Genomic DNA, 17,969 nt, shown 5'->3' on the forward strand with positions numbered 1-17,969 from the left:
ACCCATTCTTGTTTAGGCCCAAACCCTAAGTGTTAGCCCCTGAATGCCTCCCTTTACCTCATCCTCCAAATTTAACCCTTCAGTAGGTCCTATCCCCAAACGTAAATCAACCTCTTCTTCCCACCTCCATGCCTCCAATTACCCTACAAATAAAAGTCAAATTCCTTACCATGACTTCCACCAAATCCTATGTGATCTGGCCCTTGTCCATGATCTTCTCCAACCCCTGGTCCAACCTCTGCTCTCTACATAGAATTTGGCAATTACTACTCTCCAGCTACACGGGCCTATTTTTCTTTAATAAACCAAACTCATTCCTACCTCAAGACATTTATGTTTGCAGTTCTTCTGCCTGTTAACATTTGTTTCCTACATTTTTCCAGGCCAATTCTTTTTATTTAGGTCTCGGCTCAAGCTTTCAGAAAGCTTTCGCTGGTCTCCTTAAGTAGTCAACCTCTGTCCCTAGTCAGCTGCTAGTCTGTTGTTCTATATTATTTCTCCATTGTATGTATGTATGTATGTATGTACGTACGTACGTATGTATGTATGTATGTATGTATGTATGTATTTTTTATTATTTGGCTACTATCATTTTTTGAAGTTTTTATTCCATAGTATTTATTGGTATTTTAAATGTATCTTTATTTATTGTATGTCTCCCCTCAATAGAACATGAATCCCACCAGAGCAGGGACCCAGCAGTCTTATCTACTGCTCTATTCCTGGTGTCCAGGACATAGTAGGCTCCCAACCATATTAGGTCACTGAATCAAAATTAAAACCAACAAAATGCCATTTAATTAATTATAAATATGCTAAATAGTGCATAATAGCTTAAAACTGCTTTTGCTAATTTTATTTTGCCTTGTCTGTTGTCACCAGCAGTTCTTAGATGGCTCTGTTCTAAAATGATTCTTCCTCCTACACCCTGTCTTATTTACCTCTCACTGTTCTTAGGATCATAAAGAGTAACATCCCTTTGAAGGAATCTGATTTTTAAGTAGATACATCTGCATGTTAATATGAAGGGTTTCTCTTCAACAACAGTTTTCTACCAAGGTATATGAATGTAAGATTTAGGTGGGCCTGTTTCTTAAGCTTACGGGTCTTCCTTTCTGCTTTATAAATTCCTTTTCCTGGGGTGCCTGGGTGGCTCAGTCGGTTGAGTGTCTGACTTCAGCTCAGGTCATGATCTCACAGCTTGTGAGTTAGAGCCCTGCGTCAGGCTCTGTGCTGACAGCTCGGAGCCTGAAGCCTGCTTCAGATTCTGTGCCTCCCTCTCTCTCTGCCCCAGCCCACTTGCATTCTGTGTCTGTCTCTCTCAAAAATAAATAAACAGTAAAAAAATAAAAAATAAATAAAATCTTCATGTTTAAAAAAAAATAAATTCCTTTTCCTTCCTCTAAGAAAAGGATTGTTTCCATTGACACTTAATTTTTTTTTTAATGTTTATTTATTTTTGAGACAGAGAGAGACAGAGCATGAACGGGGGAGGGTCAGAGAGAGAGGGAGACACAGAATCTGAAGCAGGCTCCAGGCTCTGAGCTGTCAGCACAGAGCCCAAAGCGAGGCTTGAACTCATGGACCGCGAGATCATGACCCAAGCCGAAGTCGGACGCTTAACCAACAGAGCCACCCAGGCGCCCCTCTATTGACACTTAAACAAATGAGTGAGAATGCAGAATTTCCTGGTTTGCTCTGCGTAATTCTTGATGGTCCACATTGTCAAAGAAAGTCTTTGGAAAGCAGTATAAAAAAAGGAAACAGAGGGGCGCCTGGGTGGCTCAGTCGGTTAAGCGGCCGACTTCGGCTCAGGTCATGATCTCGCGGTCCGTGAGTTCAAGCCCCGCGTCGGGCTCTGTGCTGACAGCTCAGAGCCTGGAGCCTGTTTCAGATTCTGTGTCTCCCTCTCTCTGACCCTCCCCCGTTCATGCTCTGTCTCTCTCTGTCTCAAAAATAAATAAATGTTAAAAAAAAAAAAATTAAAAAGGAAACAGAGAAGTATTCAATGATTTTGTGACTCAGTGGCACCAAGTCTTTCTGACTAGTTTGTAAGATCAAGTACCTACCTCATCTAGCATCTTTCTTTCTTTAATGGACTGGGTCACCCCTAAAGAGAGGACAGAAAACACAGGTCACACAAAGGCAGAAGAACATGCTCTTTTCACGGAGGTGGATGGTGAAGTGATACCGTACAGCACAGAGGGCAACACTGAGTAAAGGTCCTCTCTCTAAAGCAATAGCCCCTTAATAGATTTCCTTCTGGAGACACAGTGGTGGCTTAATTTAAACATTATAAAACTGCCTGCTGCACATGGATTTCTGCCTGCTATTAAATAAATCCTTAGTTCCTATGTTAACATTGCTAGGAGCAGATTAGGTCGTATTAGTTATAAAAAGAAATCCATTTTCCCCAACATCACCAGCTTTATCCGAACAAAGAGATATGCATTCAAGATAAAGCTAGTTTTGTGTTACCATTAAAGACCTTTTGGTAATTCAGATTCAGCATCAGCAAAAACCTTAGGTGTTAAAATGTTAGGTGTAAAAATGCAATTCTGAGGTGTTAAAGGGAGGAGGGGGGACATTATATTGTACTTACAGAAATAGCTAACTACCCATTTTCCTCCTGCAATACCCAGAAAATATTTCAGTGTCCGTTCACACACAAACTCAGCATCTGCAGGATGAAAAACATCCAAAGGATTAGCAGTTGAAAACAAAAATCAGCAAGTTCTGCTTTAAGAAGCTAAAGTGTCCCTAGCAACTTATGCTACTTGAGATCAATCCGGATTGATGATTCTGACAGCCCAGGTGATAGGCTCAGAGGCCAGAAGCACCCTAATTATAAGCAGCAAGTGTGCATCTTTGGAGGCCTGGGAAAGGCTGATAGGAGGTTGAGACCACAGGAAAGGTCTGCTCTATCTTCCAGGTGCCAACGTTGGCTAAAGACGACTGTCATTGTGTTGAAGAAATCACCCTTATCAGTAGTATTGATACACTTGGCTAGGGAAGATCTATTTTACTGGATGGAAAAATGTGAAAGGAGACAAAAGCAGCATTATTGAAATCCTGAATCTGAATGTCCATGTAAGTGACAAGGTTTCACCACCCAGAACTTCTACCTGGGGAATCCTAACCCCTTAATTTCTAAGTCCCCTGAGAGGCACAGGAAAAATAGACTATTTTCACAGCTTTTCTCTTTTCTATGTACTTCAGAAGGTAGTAGCTGAAGAATCAGTTCTGTTTTTCTTAGCATTTCAAAGGCCTCCTTTGAAGAACTAAGCAAACTGAGGAAAGAACACTTAGTTTTAAACAGGAGAAATGTATTTAACTAAATCCTAAACACAGTAGGCCATCTGCCAGTAGAAGCAATAGCCATTCTCTCTCCCAGAATTCTTCACAGATTTTTAAAAGCCCTTTTTTTTTCTTCAAATTTTAGAGCTTTTTACCTGTTGTACAAGTTGATTTAGTAATATGCTTTAAACCCAGAAATTTTAGCTCCTTTTTAGTTTAAAAGTAGCAAATGTTGTATTGTCTTTGAGTTTAAAGACTGAACTACTTTAGATTTAATTTACATTTTAAAGTTTTCTTCTCACCTTTCAGCAGCTTTGATCCACAACTATAGCTAGCTTAAGCTATATTAAACGTTACTGACATCCATCTCTAAAATGTTACTTCGTTCAAAGTAGCTTGTTGTGGCACTTGATTCCTGTGAGCATTATCCTCTTACCCTGTGGTATGGTCTTTGTACAGTAGAAACCTAAGATCTTAGAGGTTTTAGGGCAATGTGTCCCTGCCAAGGAGTCTGGACCCTATGCTCAAGTGCCTGCAGCTACATGACAGAAACATCCTGGAGAGGACCACTGTATTTCCAGAGAGTCAGTTTTGTGAGAAAGGCTTTAAGAATTGTACTCCAATCTGCATCTTTTTGGAGCCCAACAAGTGAGTCCACCTCCTCTTCCAGAAATCAGCTGTTCAAATATTGGAAGACAGCTGTCTTGTTCCCTTAAGTCTTTCCATTCCTTCACCTGTTCTTCAAATGACACTGCTTTGAATTCCTTTCCCCCATCCTCATCATCTACCTCTGGGTAAACACTCTAGTCTGTCAGTGACCAGCTTCAAAAGGAAGTATGGTGCTCAAAGCAGAGCACACACCTTCCAGGCAGCCCCTCCAGCAGAGAATGCAGTGGGGGGGGGGGGGGGGGGTCAGGATCTTCACTTTGCTTGTTCTGGACACTAGGCTTCTATTAATAAGGCCCAATTTCAAATGAGCTTTTTCAGCAGCCCTGAAATGTTTACTTAGATTTAGTTCAAAGCCTCTGAGGTCTCCGTTATCACAAAAGCCATAATTAAGACTGGAAAAGGGGAAGGTGTAGGAAAAATGAATTTCCCCTTCTCTTTTTCCTGTTTCCTATGCTAGGCTACCTCAGAACTGACAGTGGACTTGGATCCTGAAAAACTCCCAACCGCACTCAAACTGGGTGTGCAGAGTAGAGCTAGGAGACAGAGTGGACAGGGGGCTAGCGTTTCCAACTGCCTGGATTTTGAGCGCAGGCTCACTTCATTCTCCTCTTTGCCCCATTTGTTCCTCCAGGACTTCGGCTGTGCTTTATCAGAAAGCCCTTCACACAGTGTGGTCCAGGCAGGGTGGACTAGAAGTGGTTCATCGTTTGGGCTCCTGATTCTCCAAATCTTAACCCAAACAAAAGGGGGCCAGGAAGTAGCAAAACTTTTATTTTTCTCTCATAAATAATTGGCTGACAACTGGAAGACTGCCAGCCATGCTATGCTGAACAAATATTCCCATTTCTTCATGTGGTTTTATGCAACAGATGCAACATGCTCTGGAAAGGCTCTTGGTATACCTGTTTTCATAATGACATGAGTAGTCTCTTCAGAAATTACATTAGTTAAGGTGATTTGGTGTCTTCTGGCAAACTTCTGCACAAGCACCTGAAATCAAATCAAATATTACATCATAATAAATTACCTCTTGTACAGAGCTCAGACTATTAGTTACCCTAGCTTTGAGTCTTCATTTTCCTCACAAAAGGTACACCCCTTTTATTCTAACATGCCTGAAGTCCCAAAATAAATAGCAATTTAATAAAAATTATGTATAAATCAAAGGGAAAAATTCTAAAATAGTCTGTGCTAGTAGCCATGGAAATACAAACCAGGATTCAAAATAATAATTTTTCCCTTTAATAGCAGCTATCATTTGATACCCTAAGACAGTTTCTTTGCAGAGCGATACGCTACTATAATTTAGATTTATCAGCCTATACTTCGTAAGCCAAGAGGTAACCAGCCTGTTCAGAAAGTTACGCTACAGATATGCGGCTTAAAAACCTGATTCAACCCTCTGATAGTTACAAAACATTCAAGGCAAGATGCTTCTAAAGGTCAGTGTAAAAACCATCAATTTCTCTTAAGGATAAGGATTGGAAGAGATTCATATGCTTCCTGAAAGAAAGCTAAAGCCTTCTAGCTATTATCTATCAACCAAATAAAAATCAATAGGCAGTAAAAGGAATTAACCAGATCCGTTATGGACACGGTTGACACAATCAGTAGCTAATGTGTAGTAAACCACTTTGTTTACCAAGGGCCATCATTTACAAGCATCGCCATCCATGTCAATATTTATGTGCAGCACAACCCTGCAAAGGAGATCAGGCCATCTTTCTTTCAAGCTGCCTCACTCCATACTGCCACAGGGCACCGAAAAAGGGAGGCTAGAGAAGCTAATGACATCCTCCCCCTTTTGCCACTGCCCTCTGCCAGGATCATTAGCAATTCTGAACTGATTAATTGTTGAAATCCCAGCCTTGAAACAGTGTTTAGTTAGAAGAGCAACTGCTGAAAAGATCATCTTAATATGGGCTCCAGAATTAATCATGTGTACTACAGTCAGCAGCTTTCATAATAAATTTACCACACTTCAGCAAGTCTGAATAGAGCTGAAAAGTTTTCTTCTTTGCTTGTTTAAAGACAAGACGTACCCGAGTCCCTTACAGTCTAATGTGCAGCTCCGAATTGTCCATGGCAAGAAAAGATTAGACCATTTTAGCCTTCTCTGAAAAGCTGAACTGACAAAACAAGGGAGGATGGAATGCTAATTTTCAATGAATAATGGGAATTCTAGATGCATAAGCAAATGATCAAGAACAATATAAACAGGCACAGGTATGAATTTTCAGGGCAAATAGCTGATCTGGGCATGTGCTTGTGAGATCGGAACCCTAGCATTATTGATGAGAATTTATTCGTCATATCTACTAGGGCAGACACAGCTTATTTTACCTTTTGGTGGTGAGATACATTTGGCCACACAGAATATTATGCTGAGCCACTACCAATAGAGAAGTTAGGATGAGAAATGGTTCTTAGCCTAGGAAGGATATATTAAGAAAGATACTTAAGAATGACTCAGTCGTTTCTCAGTGTACAATAAATGGCACCCACTATTGCATCCATCTGATATGCTGGTGTGTTATCTTATGATTTTAAAGAAATATTCACTCAATTATTTTTTTTTTCACTCAATTATTTTATTATGAAAGGATACCAAAGGTGATTAACTACAAGGAGGTCAATGTCCTAGGATGTTTGAAATCTATACTCAGCCCAAGGAGCAACAAGATTTCAGTGGTATTTTAATAGGTATTTTTCTACAATGTGAAACAATTCCTATTTGTAGCACCACGAGCCCAAGGACATGTCAAATTAGAGGGAAGGGTGCTACAGGGTAGAAACGACAGAGCAGACTATTGAATAATTGTTACAAGCCAAGATAGAGACAAACCCTGGAGAAAAGCCACTATCTGGCAGTTTGCTTGCAACCACTTTGGATTTAGTTCATTATGCTCATAAGTTCACTCAGATGTAAACCAAGGTGTTTCCTCTGGGGAATAAAACTATACTATATAAGGGCGCCTGGGTGGCTCAGTCGGCTAAGCGACCGACTTGGTTTCCGCTCAGATCATGATCTCACGGTTCGTGAGTTCAAGCCCCACATTAGGCTCTGTGCTGACAGTGTGGAGCCTGCTTAGGATTCTCTTTCTCCCTCTCTCTCTGTCCTTCCCTTGCTCGCTCTGTCTCTCAAAATAATAAACTTCAAAAAAAATTTTTTAAAAACCCCACTATACTATACCTACTTGCTTTTTTAGATAAAAAAAATTAAAATTAAAAAGTTCTATGTTATATCCCAAACTACAACATGCTGCTAATATTAATGATTATTTACTTAAGTAAATATACACAAAATAATCTATGTTATAGCTTTATCTAGGTCCAATGATCAGAAATCAGTAATGGAAATTAAATTACATTGAATTGTTCTTGGTACCTAGATTTTTCCTCATAGGTTATTCACTGCTAGTACCTATTTAAAACTATTTGTACTACATTAAGAAGTCTCAGTTGTTAGGGAGATACATATGGATACACTCACCAATTCTTTTGGAGTCAAGCCTGATGCCACCATAGATATTCTTTTGTTGACTCTTTTTGTTGAAGACATCGTTTCTGGCTTCTCCTTGCCCTCAATGTCTTCCCTCTTATTATACCCAGCAGTATTAGTAATATGAACAGCAGCTGTACTCTTGGCTGATTCTTCAACTTGAAATTGGGGTAATTTCAAGGCAGAGGTTGAAGTTGGCATGCTGCTAACATGAACCGGTTCTGGGGCTCTGTCCACAGAGAGATCAGACTCAGGGTCATCAGAGAAGAGGCTGATTCCAGATTCGAAGTAAGGGGTTCCCTCTGAAAGGCATGAGGAAAGAAGTTTAACCCACACAACAATGAATTTGAATTATAAATAGTATTCATCATAATTCTATATTTTAAAAATGAAAGTTTAAGTCAACAGACTAAAGAAATATAACAGCATTTCATTGCCAGTAACGGGAATACAAGTAATTTTAAATATTCCTTTCGAGTTTTTATTACCTACATTCTCCAACTGTTTAACAATGAACATAAAGAACATATAGTACTTTTGTAAGGGAGAATAATTTTGAAAAAGGAAACTAATACTTGATTTTTGTTTCTTTATCCACAACATCATTGTCTTCTTGACTTAATAAATCATCAGATACCCTTACCAAATTAAAAATAGGAGACCATTCCTGAAACATTTCAGAAAATGTCACTCCATAAGGAAGTAAGCATAGCTACATAGAATTCATGAGATTCCTAAAATGACCTTAATGAACATGGCCAAATACTACATTTAGGTACCAAAGTGTACCTTTCATGATAATGTGTTTTTGAGGACTAATTTAAAACTTTCTTTACTGATTAAAAAACTTTGATTTATAAGCCATAAAACACACCATTCAGTTATAGTGATTTATAAGGCATAAAATACCTAGTCATTTATATTCATTAACTCATAAAATAAGAGCTTACTTTGTGGAGATTTGACTCATTTTTCAAAAAAGGGCAGACTGAAAACTTTATCCTAGGGCCCTAGAATTCTTTTCTTTTACCTTTTTTTTTCTTTTTCTTTTTTTTCTTTTTTTTAAGTAATCTCTGTGTCCACCATATCTGAGTTCCGGGTTGAACTCACAACCCTGAGATCCAGAGTCACATGCTCTACTGACTGAGCCAGCCAGGTACCCTAGGACCCTAGAATTCTTATTTAACAGTTGAAATAAAATATTTACAGTACACAAGACTCTCCCATTCTCAAAACTGTTAGAGCTAAACCTATACAGATATATTAACAGCTGCAATAATTTTCATGTAAATTTGGATTAACATTGAAGCAATTTTTCTAAAATGGGTTTAAGTATAACAGAAACCCTCATGATAGACTACACATGCTAGACATCTGAAAAGTTGATTAACTGAAATATCTTTAGGTCAGATTCAGAGTAAAACAGAAGTGTTTTCTCCACTAGAACAGATAAAATATTACCCAGATCTTGTCTTGGCATATAAGACTGCTCCATGAAATCTCGGGGCTCTGACTTAGCCAGTTGTAGCTCCTCCCCATCGACAACCTTAATTAGCTCCTTCTGAGACAGGCAGTTTGTGCTCTGAAGACTGCTTGAGTGGCTGTGCACACACTGCCTAGTATCTAACAGCCGTGATTGAGAAGGAGAAGACCTAGAAGAAGGATGAAAGGAGAAAGGTGCCAGCACAGCTTATGAAAGGGTTCATCATACTTCCGGGGCAGCTAAAGCACAAGTCGAACAGCTTACTGCCAGAGAGACGGGGAATGACTAGTGAAAAAGAACCCGAGTGACTGCCCAGAAGTCTGGATCCACGATGCCTGCCAACATGTCAGGGCTGACAGACAACATCTCCTCTTAGGGTCTGGGCCAAGGCAGTATATCTCTTAGCTGTTTAAAAGCATGTCAGCAAATTTCTGTGTCCCTCACTCAAATTCTATCCACTATTCCATTTGAGTCCAAATGGATGTTTCAGAATCAATCAGATCTCTCACAAAAATACAAAGCTGATTAATTTTGACATTTCTACACTCATTCTTTCTACCCAGTTTTAGCAGAATTCATAGAATCATCCCTACCTCCTGCCTTTTCAATGTCCAAAGCCATTCTAAAACCAAAGCCAGCTATAAAGTATTGTCAGAAGAGTATATGCACCCAATGGTTTATTCCTCTGCTCTTTCAGGTGTTTAGGACTTTGCAGAATAAGATACTTATCAACAGATTTAAAGGACACTTAACAGATTTGAAGAATTAATACTCAAATGCATCATTTATACTTGTCTTTAAATAATAAACAATGATTAATAATTAAAATAATCATCAAATTATAATTATAATGGGTTATATAATTAAAATAATATAATCGATTATGACATAATATAATAATATAAATTAACAATGGACATACATTAAATAATTGTCAATTAAATAATTATTGGGTGGAGTTTACTACAAGTCAGGCAATAAAACTAGGCCCTGTGGATTAAAGATGAGCAAAACCTGAGTTGTAAAGGGAGGATGCTCAATCAATGTCTAGGTTCTTTAATACAAGACTCTGGAGGGTACACTGGGGAAGAGGGGAAGGAGGTATAGAAATATTTAGTCTAAAATATATATATTTTTAAGTCTACTTATTTATTTTTGAGAAAGAGAGCATGAGCAGGAGAGGGACGGAGAGAGAGGGACAGATTATCCCAAGCAGGCTCCATGCTATCAGCACGGAGCCTTATACAGGGCTTGAACTCATGAACCATGAGATCATGACCTGAACTGAAATCAAGAGTTAGACACTTGATTTAACCAACCAAGCCACCCAAGTGCCCCTTAGTCTAAATATTAAATGGATGGTTAGCTCAATTGATTAAATGTGGCAATGAGGTCATTACCTCTAAACATGAGTTAGTGCCTATAGAGGCCAGACCTTTGTCTCCTCTGTAAAAGCCACAATGTCAGTCTCCCAGCCTCAAAAATATATCCTCAGTTCAAGAGGCTTGAAAGATAGTGTGATTAGATTATTGACAGCTATCACTATTTTCAGAAAGATAAATAAAAAATAAAAATATATGTATACACAGTAGGAACCCAATAAATATGATTCCTGGGGTACTTTGGTGGCAAAGTTGGTTAACCATCTGACTTCAGCTCAGGTCACGATCTCACGGTTTATGAGTTCGAACCCTGTGTTGGGCTCTCTGCTGACAGTGCAGAGCCTACTTTGGATCCTCTATCTCCTTCTGTCTCTCCTACTGTCTCACTCACACACTCTCTCTCTCTCTCAAAAATAAACATTAAAAAAATATATGATTTCTTTTCCTTCCTAGAGTGGTGAGGTGCAGGACTCTAATGGGTCTGAGATTCTGTCCTGAACTATCAAGGAGGAACAACAGTCCAAACTTGTCCTTCTCCCCCTGTAGTATTGTAAAGATCCAACCAGAAGGTAGATAAACACTCTGCATTTATTGTAATTTTTGTAACTGCTATACAGTCTTATCTCAATAATGATTTGAACAGACATCCCTTTAAAGATATTCTGAATTTTCCTGGGTAAATCAATAGCTAAACTTTTTCTAGAGAGACAAAAACTTTGATTAGGGCAAGGGCTGCCTTGGAGAAGAATACCATCAGCCCTCAGGCTTGTTTAGCTTTCAGTTCTGAATTTTATTCCGACCTTCGGGAGGGACAGATCGTGCATTTCTTATCTCGTAGCTCATGCCTTGTATAGACCCAGAAAACCTACATACAATTAAACAAGAGTGTCCTGGAACAATGAGACGTCAGAAATGGCTCTTTACAAAAAACTAAAGCAGTATGGTGAAAAAACTTAATAAGAGCTCAATATAAGTAAAGATGTTACTTAGAAACCACAAATTGACATTTATTACTGCTTACCTTCTCATTCCCGGTTCTTTAGTTTTACTGGTGGAACTATCCAGAGATACTTGAAATTTGTCAGCAGAGAGGCTTTCGGGATTCTGGCTTATAAGGCAGTCACTACTTTTCTCTGAAGTTAATACTGCTTTAAATGGAATGAGAAAACAAAGAAATCTACTTTACTGCTCTGTCTTAAGGGTGATAATTCAGGTGAGGATATCGATTCTTTCAAAAGCAGCAATCTGTAACAGTCAAATTAGTTTTAAAACAAGTGTATCAGACAGAATTTTATAAACATAAGTGATGCAGCACCAAATGAAACAAAATGACTAAAAAATAGTAATGACAATAAAGGACATACTTCAAGACAGGAGTAAATTAAGATATCCAGCTGAGACGAGGCTGCAAAAAACATATATTTTTTGGCCCTGGATGATAAGGAAACAAGAATAGGAAATGAATTTTTATCTGTGCAGCAAAATAAATTATTCTGAAATCACCTCAGATAACAAGGAAGAGAAAGTACTAGAAAGCACAAAGCACATTCCCTACTGGCTCCACATCAAAGACTAGAGGATGGGGGTTTGAGCTTTTTGTATGTATGGGGAATTAAGACGGGAATGGTCAGATGAGAAAGAAAAACCAGGTGACAGTTTGCTCTCCATTTGCAATGACTAACAAAAAAACAAACAAACAAAACTAATATAAACACAAAAACCAAGGTGCTGACTGATAAGGAACCTTGAAGTAATCTATGGAACTAATGATGAAATGGCACCAGAAAGGAAAAAACATACAACAGACCCAAGGCAAAGTTCTGGCATGTTAGTGATTTTTTTTTATTTATTAATTCCTCCAAATGTATTCTTGTAGCACTGCTTTCTAGGAAATGCCTTAAAGGCAGAAATCTTTATTTTTTTTTTTTTTTAATTTTTTTTTCAACTTTTTTTTATTTATTTTTGGGACAGAGAGAGACAGAGCATGAACGGGGGAGGGGCAGAGAGAGAGGGAGACACAGAATCGGAAACAGGCTCCAGGCTCCGAGCCATCAGCCCAGAGCCTGACGTGGGGCTCGAACTCACGGACCGCGAGATCGTGACCTGGCTGAAGTCGGACGCTTAACCGACTGCGCCACCCAGGCGCCCCAAGGCAGAAATCTTTAAAAAGCAAAAGCAAATACTTAAAATTACAAATCTCTTCTACCCACTAAAAAGTCACTGACAATTGTAATTTATTTTGAGCCTTTATTAGAAAAGCTACAATGCATAAATCAAGGCAGAAAAACTTAAACAAAAGGCTGAATTAATTAACCTGTGTTTTAAGTCACTGGGTAGCCTGGAGGGAAATCTAATCCTCAAATGTACTATTTATAGTTTCCTTCATGTGCATCTTTTCTGGACCTGTACATTTCTAGGAACCCAAGAACTCCCAACTGCTGAAAGGAAGCAGAGTCTGACCATGAACCAGCAGGTTTTTCTTCCAACTGTGTATGTAAAGCTTTTTAATTCAGGTATCATTCCCTCCCAAGTCCAGGGTGATAATTGAGAAAAGGTAGTGTGTGGTTTCAAAAAAAGTGAAAGGGTACAGAGCAGGGTGGGAGAGCTTCAGACACAAACAGAGATGTTAAAGTCATTCCACTGCCTGAACGTTTGGCATATGAGTTGCTCTTCTCAATACAATATGGCTCAAGCTACAAAGAAATGAAGCTAACCTGAGTTAGGATTCAGTAACTCAACAGTACATAAAAAACACGGGGCAAAACTCTTCTGCTCTTCTTCCTTTATCCGTATTTCATAAACACAGGATCCAGAGCCCAAGTCCTGGAATAGTCCCTCTTAAATCACCCCCTCCTCTGGGGGGTCTTAACATGTTATATTCTTCATGGCTAGGGAATATGGGCTAGACCAAACATTTAATAAACTTATTGACTATTATGTGCTAAGCATTATGCAAAGTATTGGGAGGGGAAATCAAAGGAAAAGACATTGGGGAGAAAGGAAAGATATTAAGAAATGATAAACTACAAAATACAGAACCTACAATGAAATTCAGTTTTAAAAAGTACATAACCCATCCATGCCAACTGATTCAGAATTTCTGGGGCAGGGACCTAAGAATTTTGAACAAGTGCTTCCGGAAATGAACGCACTGCCAGACGGAAAAGCTCAGATATGTCTGAAAATCACTTCCGCTATAACAGGTTATAATCTTACAAATGCTAATGTTTGCTTTATGAATGACAGGTAATTGGAAAAAAAAAAAAAAGTACCTGATAGGAAATAGCTTTACTTGTAGAGGGAAAGTACACATAATATATAATGGGTAAGGATACACATTTGCACAAAAATATGCAGACTTGGGAATGACCCCTAGATAAACCATAGGGCAGATCTATGCTGAGGGCAGGACATTTGATGTAAAGATCCTACAAAAGGAGCTTTCTTCATCTTTAAGGATATTGGATCTTAAAAATAAAAACTGGTGAAATCCAAATAAGTCTAGAGTTCCATTTGTTACTAGCAATGTACCAATGTTGGCTTCTTAGGTCTGATAAAAGCACCATATAATGTAGGATGACAACATTAGGAGAAACGGAAACTAGATAAGGGGCAGAATTCCTGCAGGAACTCTCTGTACTATCATTGCTATTTTTCTGTAAGCCTAAAACTATTCAAAAATAAAAAGTCTATTAAAAAAGATGTCAGTACAGCTAAAGGTAAACAAAATACCCTTCCCAGGATCAAGAAGCTCGCTTGAATTTCAGTTCACCTCACACCAATTTAAGAAAGGAAAAGGCACAAAACTTGAATGGATATTAAGTTGATACTCATACTCTTTCAGAAATAAAGCCACAAAATTCCAGAAATCATATCCAGAAATCTCCTTTCAGTAAGTCTGGGGTGTGTTTCAGGGTTTTAATTATGCAAATTAAAACATTTACAGAGTGACTACTATGTTCTAAGAGTTCTCTGCCCTGTGGAATCTACACTCTAGTGGGAGGTGAGGAGGAACTCTACACAGTAAGCAAAACAAATTGTGTATAATTAAAAGCTAATAAGGGTTATGAAAAAATAACAGTATAACAGGGGAAAGTGGGGCTGGAAATGTCAGAGAGGTAAAAGTTACAATAAAAAACATGGTGGTTTATGGTAGATCTTACTGAGCATTGCTCAGTAATTTAAGATCAAATAAGTAGCATTTGAGCAATTTGTACAACATATTCCAGTTATGCCAAAGAGATCATGGAGGACACTTTCTGCGGAGCTGGGAGAAAGGACTTTTTTCTTTTTCTTTTCGTAGTAATCTCTACATCCAATATGGGGCTTGAACTCCGAACTCTGAGATTAAGAGTGGCATGCTCTGCTGACTGAGCCAGCAAGGTGCCCAAGGAATTTTTTCTTTTAAGCCAGGAAATTTTCTTTAAACTCTTTAAAAAAATTAATTGAGAGAGAAAGAGAGAGAGAGAGAGAGAGAGAGAGAGAGAATCTCAAGCAGGCTCCACACTGAGCACAGAGCCCAATGTTGGGCCCGACCCCACAACCATGAGACCATGACTTGAGCCAAAAGCAAGAGTTGGATGCTCAACAGACTGAGCCCCCCAGGTGTCCCAAGCCAGGAAATTTTCATAAGCCTCTCCTCCATCCTATCCTCTCAACATTTACCCATCCACCTGATTAAGCACCTGACTTTGGCTCAGGTCACGATGTCATGGTGTGTGAGTTCAAGTCCCACATGGGGCTCTGCTGTCAGTGCAGAGCCTCCTTCAGATCCTCTGTCTGTCTGTCTCTCTCAAAAATAAATATTTTTTAAAAAAGGTTTTCAAATCCATAGTAAACTAGAATGTATAAAAATATAGTATTTATGAAATTTTAAAATGAAAGAAAGCAAGCCACAAGAAACATGTCATCTGCAGATCTTCAGGAAAAAATAAATGCACAACCCCACCTCCTGTCAAAGAGGAGACAGTAGATTTACACACATATTCAAAGCCAGACAATAACATTTTCTGCATTGTGCATTAACATGGAAAGTCTAGTCTGTTTTTAGACTGAAGATAGTGAAAGCACCCCAAAGAAGAGAACCGTGCTGGGGACGAGACTTTGGGCTTCGTTATCTGGGAGATGAACTAAATGAAGGTACAGTTACAAAGAAAGCATTTAAGGAAATACATTTTGAACCACTGCCATAGCAACAGAGTTCCCAGCTTCTCATGCATGAGCTACTGTTTCTCCCTGAACATGAACATACTGCAAGGCGCATTCTGGGATCGGAGCCACAGTATTCTGGAGAATTAAGACTTGATTTCCTAGAAAGATGAAAAGGAAGGCCCTAAGGCCCCCAGCCAGACTGGGGAAGGAAGCGACAAAGAAGGGACCTGCACACTAAATTAGCTGGGTGGGTATCATGGAGACAGTGGGGAAGACCAGTTTGGGAGGGCTCACCACACCTGCCAGTCCGGAAGCAGCAACACCCTCTGTGGCACCCGTGCCTGCGCATAGCCTCTCATCTCTGTGTCTGCAGATCTGCCCCTATTTAAAACCTGCCCGATGTGCTGTCTTCCACAAGGCTCTCTCCAATCAAAAACTCAAATTTTCATCTCACTTTCCTTCATTTACACCACATTATTCCTCAGCTCTGTGCTCACTTCTTACAGGAAGTCAGCTCTAATCAATCCCAACCTGCTTTGTTATTCTAAATGCCTTCTCTCAGAGGTCTTGTGGTCTTGTTGATCACTAGAACACTGTTAAGTTCTGACTCTCCCACATAACTAGGCTTTCTGTGGATCATGGTGCAATTCCTGACACCTAGGACATCTGTCTCTCAAAATTGGAAAGCACATTAAATAGGGCTTTGGGATCTGACACCACTGTTATAAGGGATGAGTCTTGTTTTTTATGTTTTCTAGAATGATGGAGTTTCCTATTTCCAATCTCCCCCAACTCACTCAGCTTCCTATGGGCTCCCCATAGCCTCTCCTCATTGTGGGTACTCAGACAGTGACACTTCATGACTGTCCTGGTTACCTTGTAAGGCAAATTAGTTGTGAGCAGGGACTAGAACCAAGGCTCAAAATAAAATTACCCATGGAGTGACTCAGCAAACCTATGCTGAGCAAAGAACATAAAATGTTGGAGTTAGGCCCACACTTTGGGAGGGGAAAAACTTTGCTTTGGCCAATATTACAAACCTTTCTCTGATGTGTTTTGTTCCGGATTGAACAGGTCCTCAGGGGCATAAGAATCTGTTATGAGGGCAGGGGAGCTGTTAGAAGGCTGGCTCTCGTGCTGCTCTAACACGGCTTCCAGTTCGGCCATTTCCTGCTGGAGCTTGATCAGGTTGTCTTGCATGGTATCCCTCTGCTACAAACATTAAGAAATGACACCAAGAAAGTCACACTCTTTTAGCAACTTGCCAGACAGCAGGAATATGTCACACCAATTAATTTTAGCATGGAAACCGAAACCATCTTGAATGGAATTATGAGTTCTGGTTGAACACCTTTTCATCCAACCATATTCCTGCAATTAAGGCCCATGAAGTTATTTCAGAATGATGTCAGAGCAGGGAAAAAATGCCTCAAACTCTCCCAAACAGACTTGTTTTATTGTGATGCCCTTTCAACGTTGGTTATTTTCTCTTAAAGCTAGGGAGCAAATGGGGCGCCTGGGTGGCTCAGTCAGTTGAGCGGCCGACTTGGGCTCAGGTCATGATCTCACAGTTTGTGAGTTCGAGCCCCGCGTCGGGCTCTGTGCTGACAGCTCAGAGCCTGGAGCCTGCTTCGGATGCTGTCTCCGTCTCTCTCTGCCCCTCCCCCACTCATGCTCTGTCTCAGAAATAAACAAACGTCAAAAAAAATAAAAAAATAAAGCTAGGGAGCAAAAAACCAAAATATTCAAATGCTTTCAATATTTAAAATTAGCAAGATTCTGTAACATTTTACCCAGGCCATGTTTCACAGACTTGGTGCTGTGGGACTTACAAGAGATTTGAGTTAGTCCATATAATAATGTCTGCCTTCTGGCTTATGAGGACTCTTCCTTTTCTGGGATTCTTTGAACATTTAGTTTCCAAAAGAGCGAGCAAAGAGTTAATTCTCTGGTTTATCTATTCATTCAACAACCATTTGCTGACCATCTATTATATGCAAGGCACTGTTCTAGGGGCTTACAGCCCTCGAGGTGTTGCCATTCTGGATCCAGAGAGGGTACCAAGAGATCACAACAGACAAGGACCCGCTAGAGGGAAGGATTTAGCAGAAAGAACCTTAGGAAATCCTATAAGGACTGTTACTGTTTTTAATTCAAAATAATGGCTCTTCTTGCTTATGGGACTTCTGATGTTTATTTCTCCATTTTAAGAAGGTATCTGCTAAGTCTTAGGTTTTTGATAAGCAAAGTATTTGGTAAGTAAGGAGCCTTCCAAAAACTACATGTCTTCATTACTATTTGAAGGAACATCTATGGTTGCCAGCAAACCCCAGGGAAACAGATTGTTTGACCCTCCCTTTCTTCTGATCCTTGAAAATGACTTTGCCCTCTACTAAAAACAAGCCATCTACTTTCTCCTGCTACACTGTGTTCATAGTTTTCAGATGTTTATGACCAGAAAATGTGCTCCCAGCGTCACAAAGGC

The 17,969-nt window shown here is 39.5% G+C and overlaps 1 protein-coding gene across 11 annotated transcripts in view; it reads right to left on the reverse strand.

The window, feature by feature from the left end:
• BRCA1 (BRCA1 DNA repair associated) overlaps positions 1-17,969 on the reverse strand; it is a 58,227-nt gene that overhangs the window by 9,207 nt on the left and 31,051 nt on the right. For 7 of the 11 annotated variants that reach the window (XM_060645978.3, XM_060645977.3, XM_060645986.3 and 4 more), the window contains exons 12-18: positions 16,525-16,696; positions 11,355-11,481; positions 8,930-9,120; positions 7,460-7,770; positions 4,869-4,956; positions 2,603-2,680; positions 2,070-2,110 (exon numbers count right to left, since the gene is read on the reverse strand). In XM_060645978.3, the coding sequence (XP_060501961.3) occupies positions 2,070-2,110; positions 2,603-2,680; positions 4,869-4,956; positions 7,460-7,770; positions 8,930-9,120; positions 11,355-11,481; positions 16,525-16,696 (1,008 nt within the window). The remainder of the gene's footprint in view (positions 1-2,069; positions 2,111-2,602; positions 2,681-4,868; positions 4,957-7,459; positions 7,771-8,929; positions 9,121-11,354; positions 11,482-16,524; positions 16,697-17,969) is intronic. The other 4 variants (XM_060645988.3, XM_060645982.3, XM_060645987.3 and 1 more) reach the window with 1 other exon arrangement.

The sequence above is a fragment of the Panthera onca genome, chromosome E1 (genome assembly GCF_046562875.1).
Source record: "Panthera onca isolate mPanOnc1 chromosome E1, mPanOnc1 haplotype 2, whole genome shotgun sequence".
Taxonomy (NCBI): Eukaryota; Metazoa; Chordata; class Mammalia; order Carnivora; family Felidae; genus Panthera; species Panthera onca.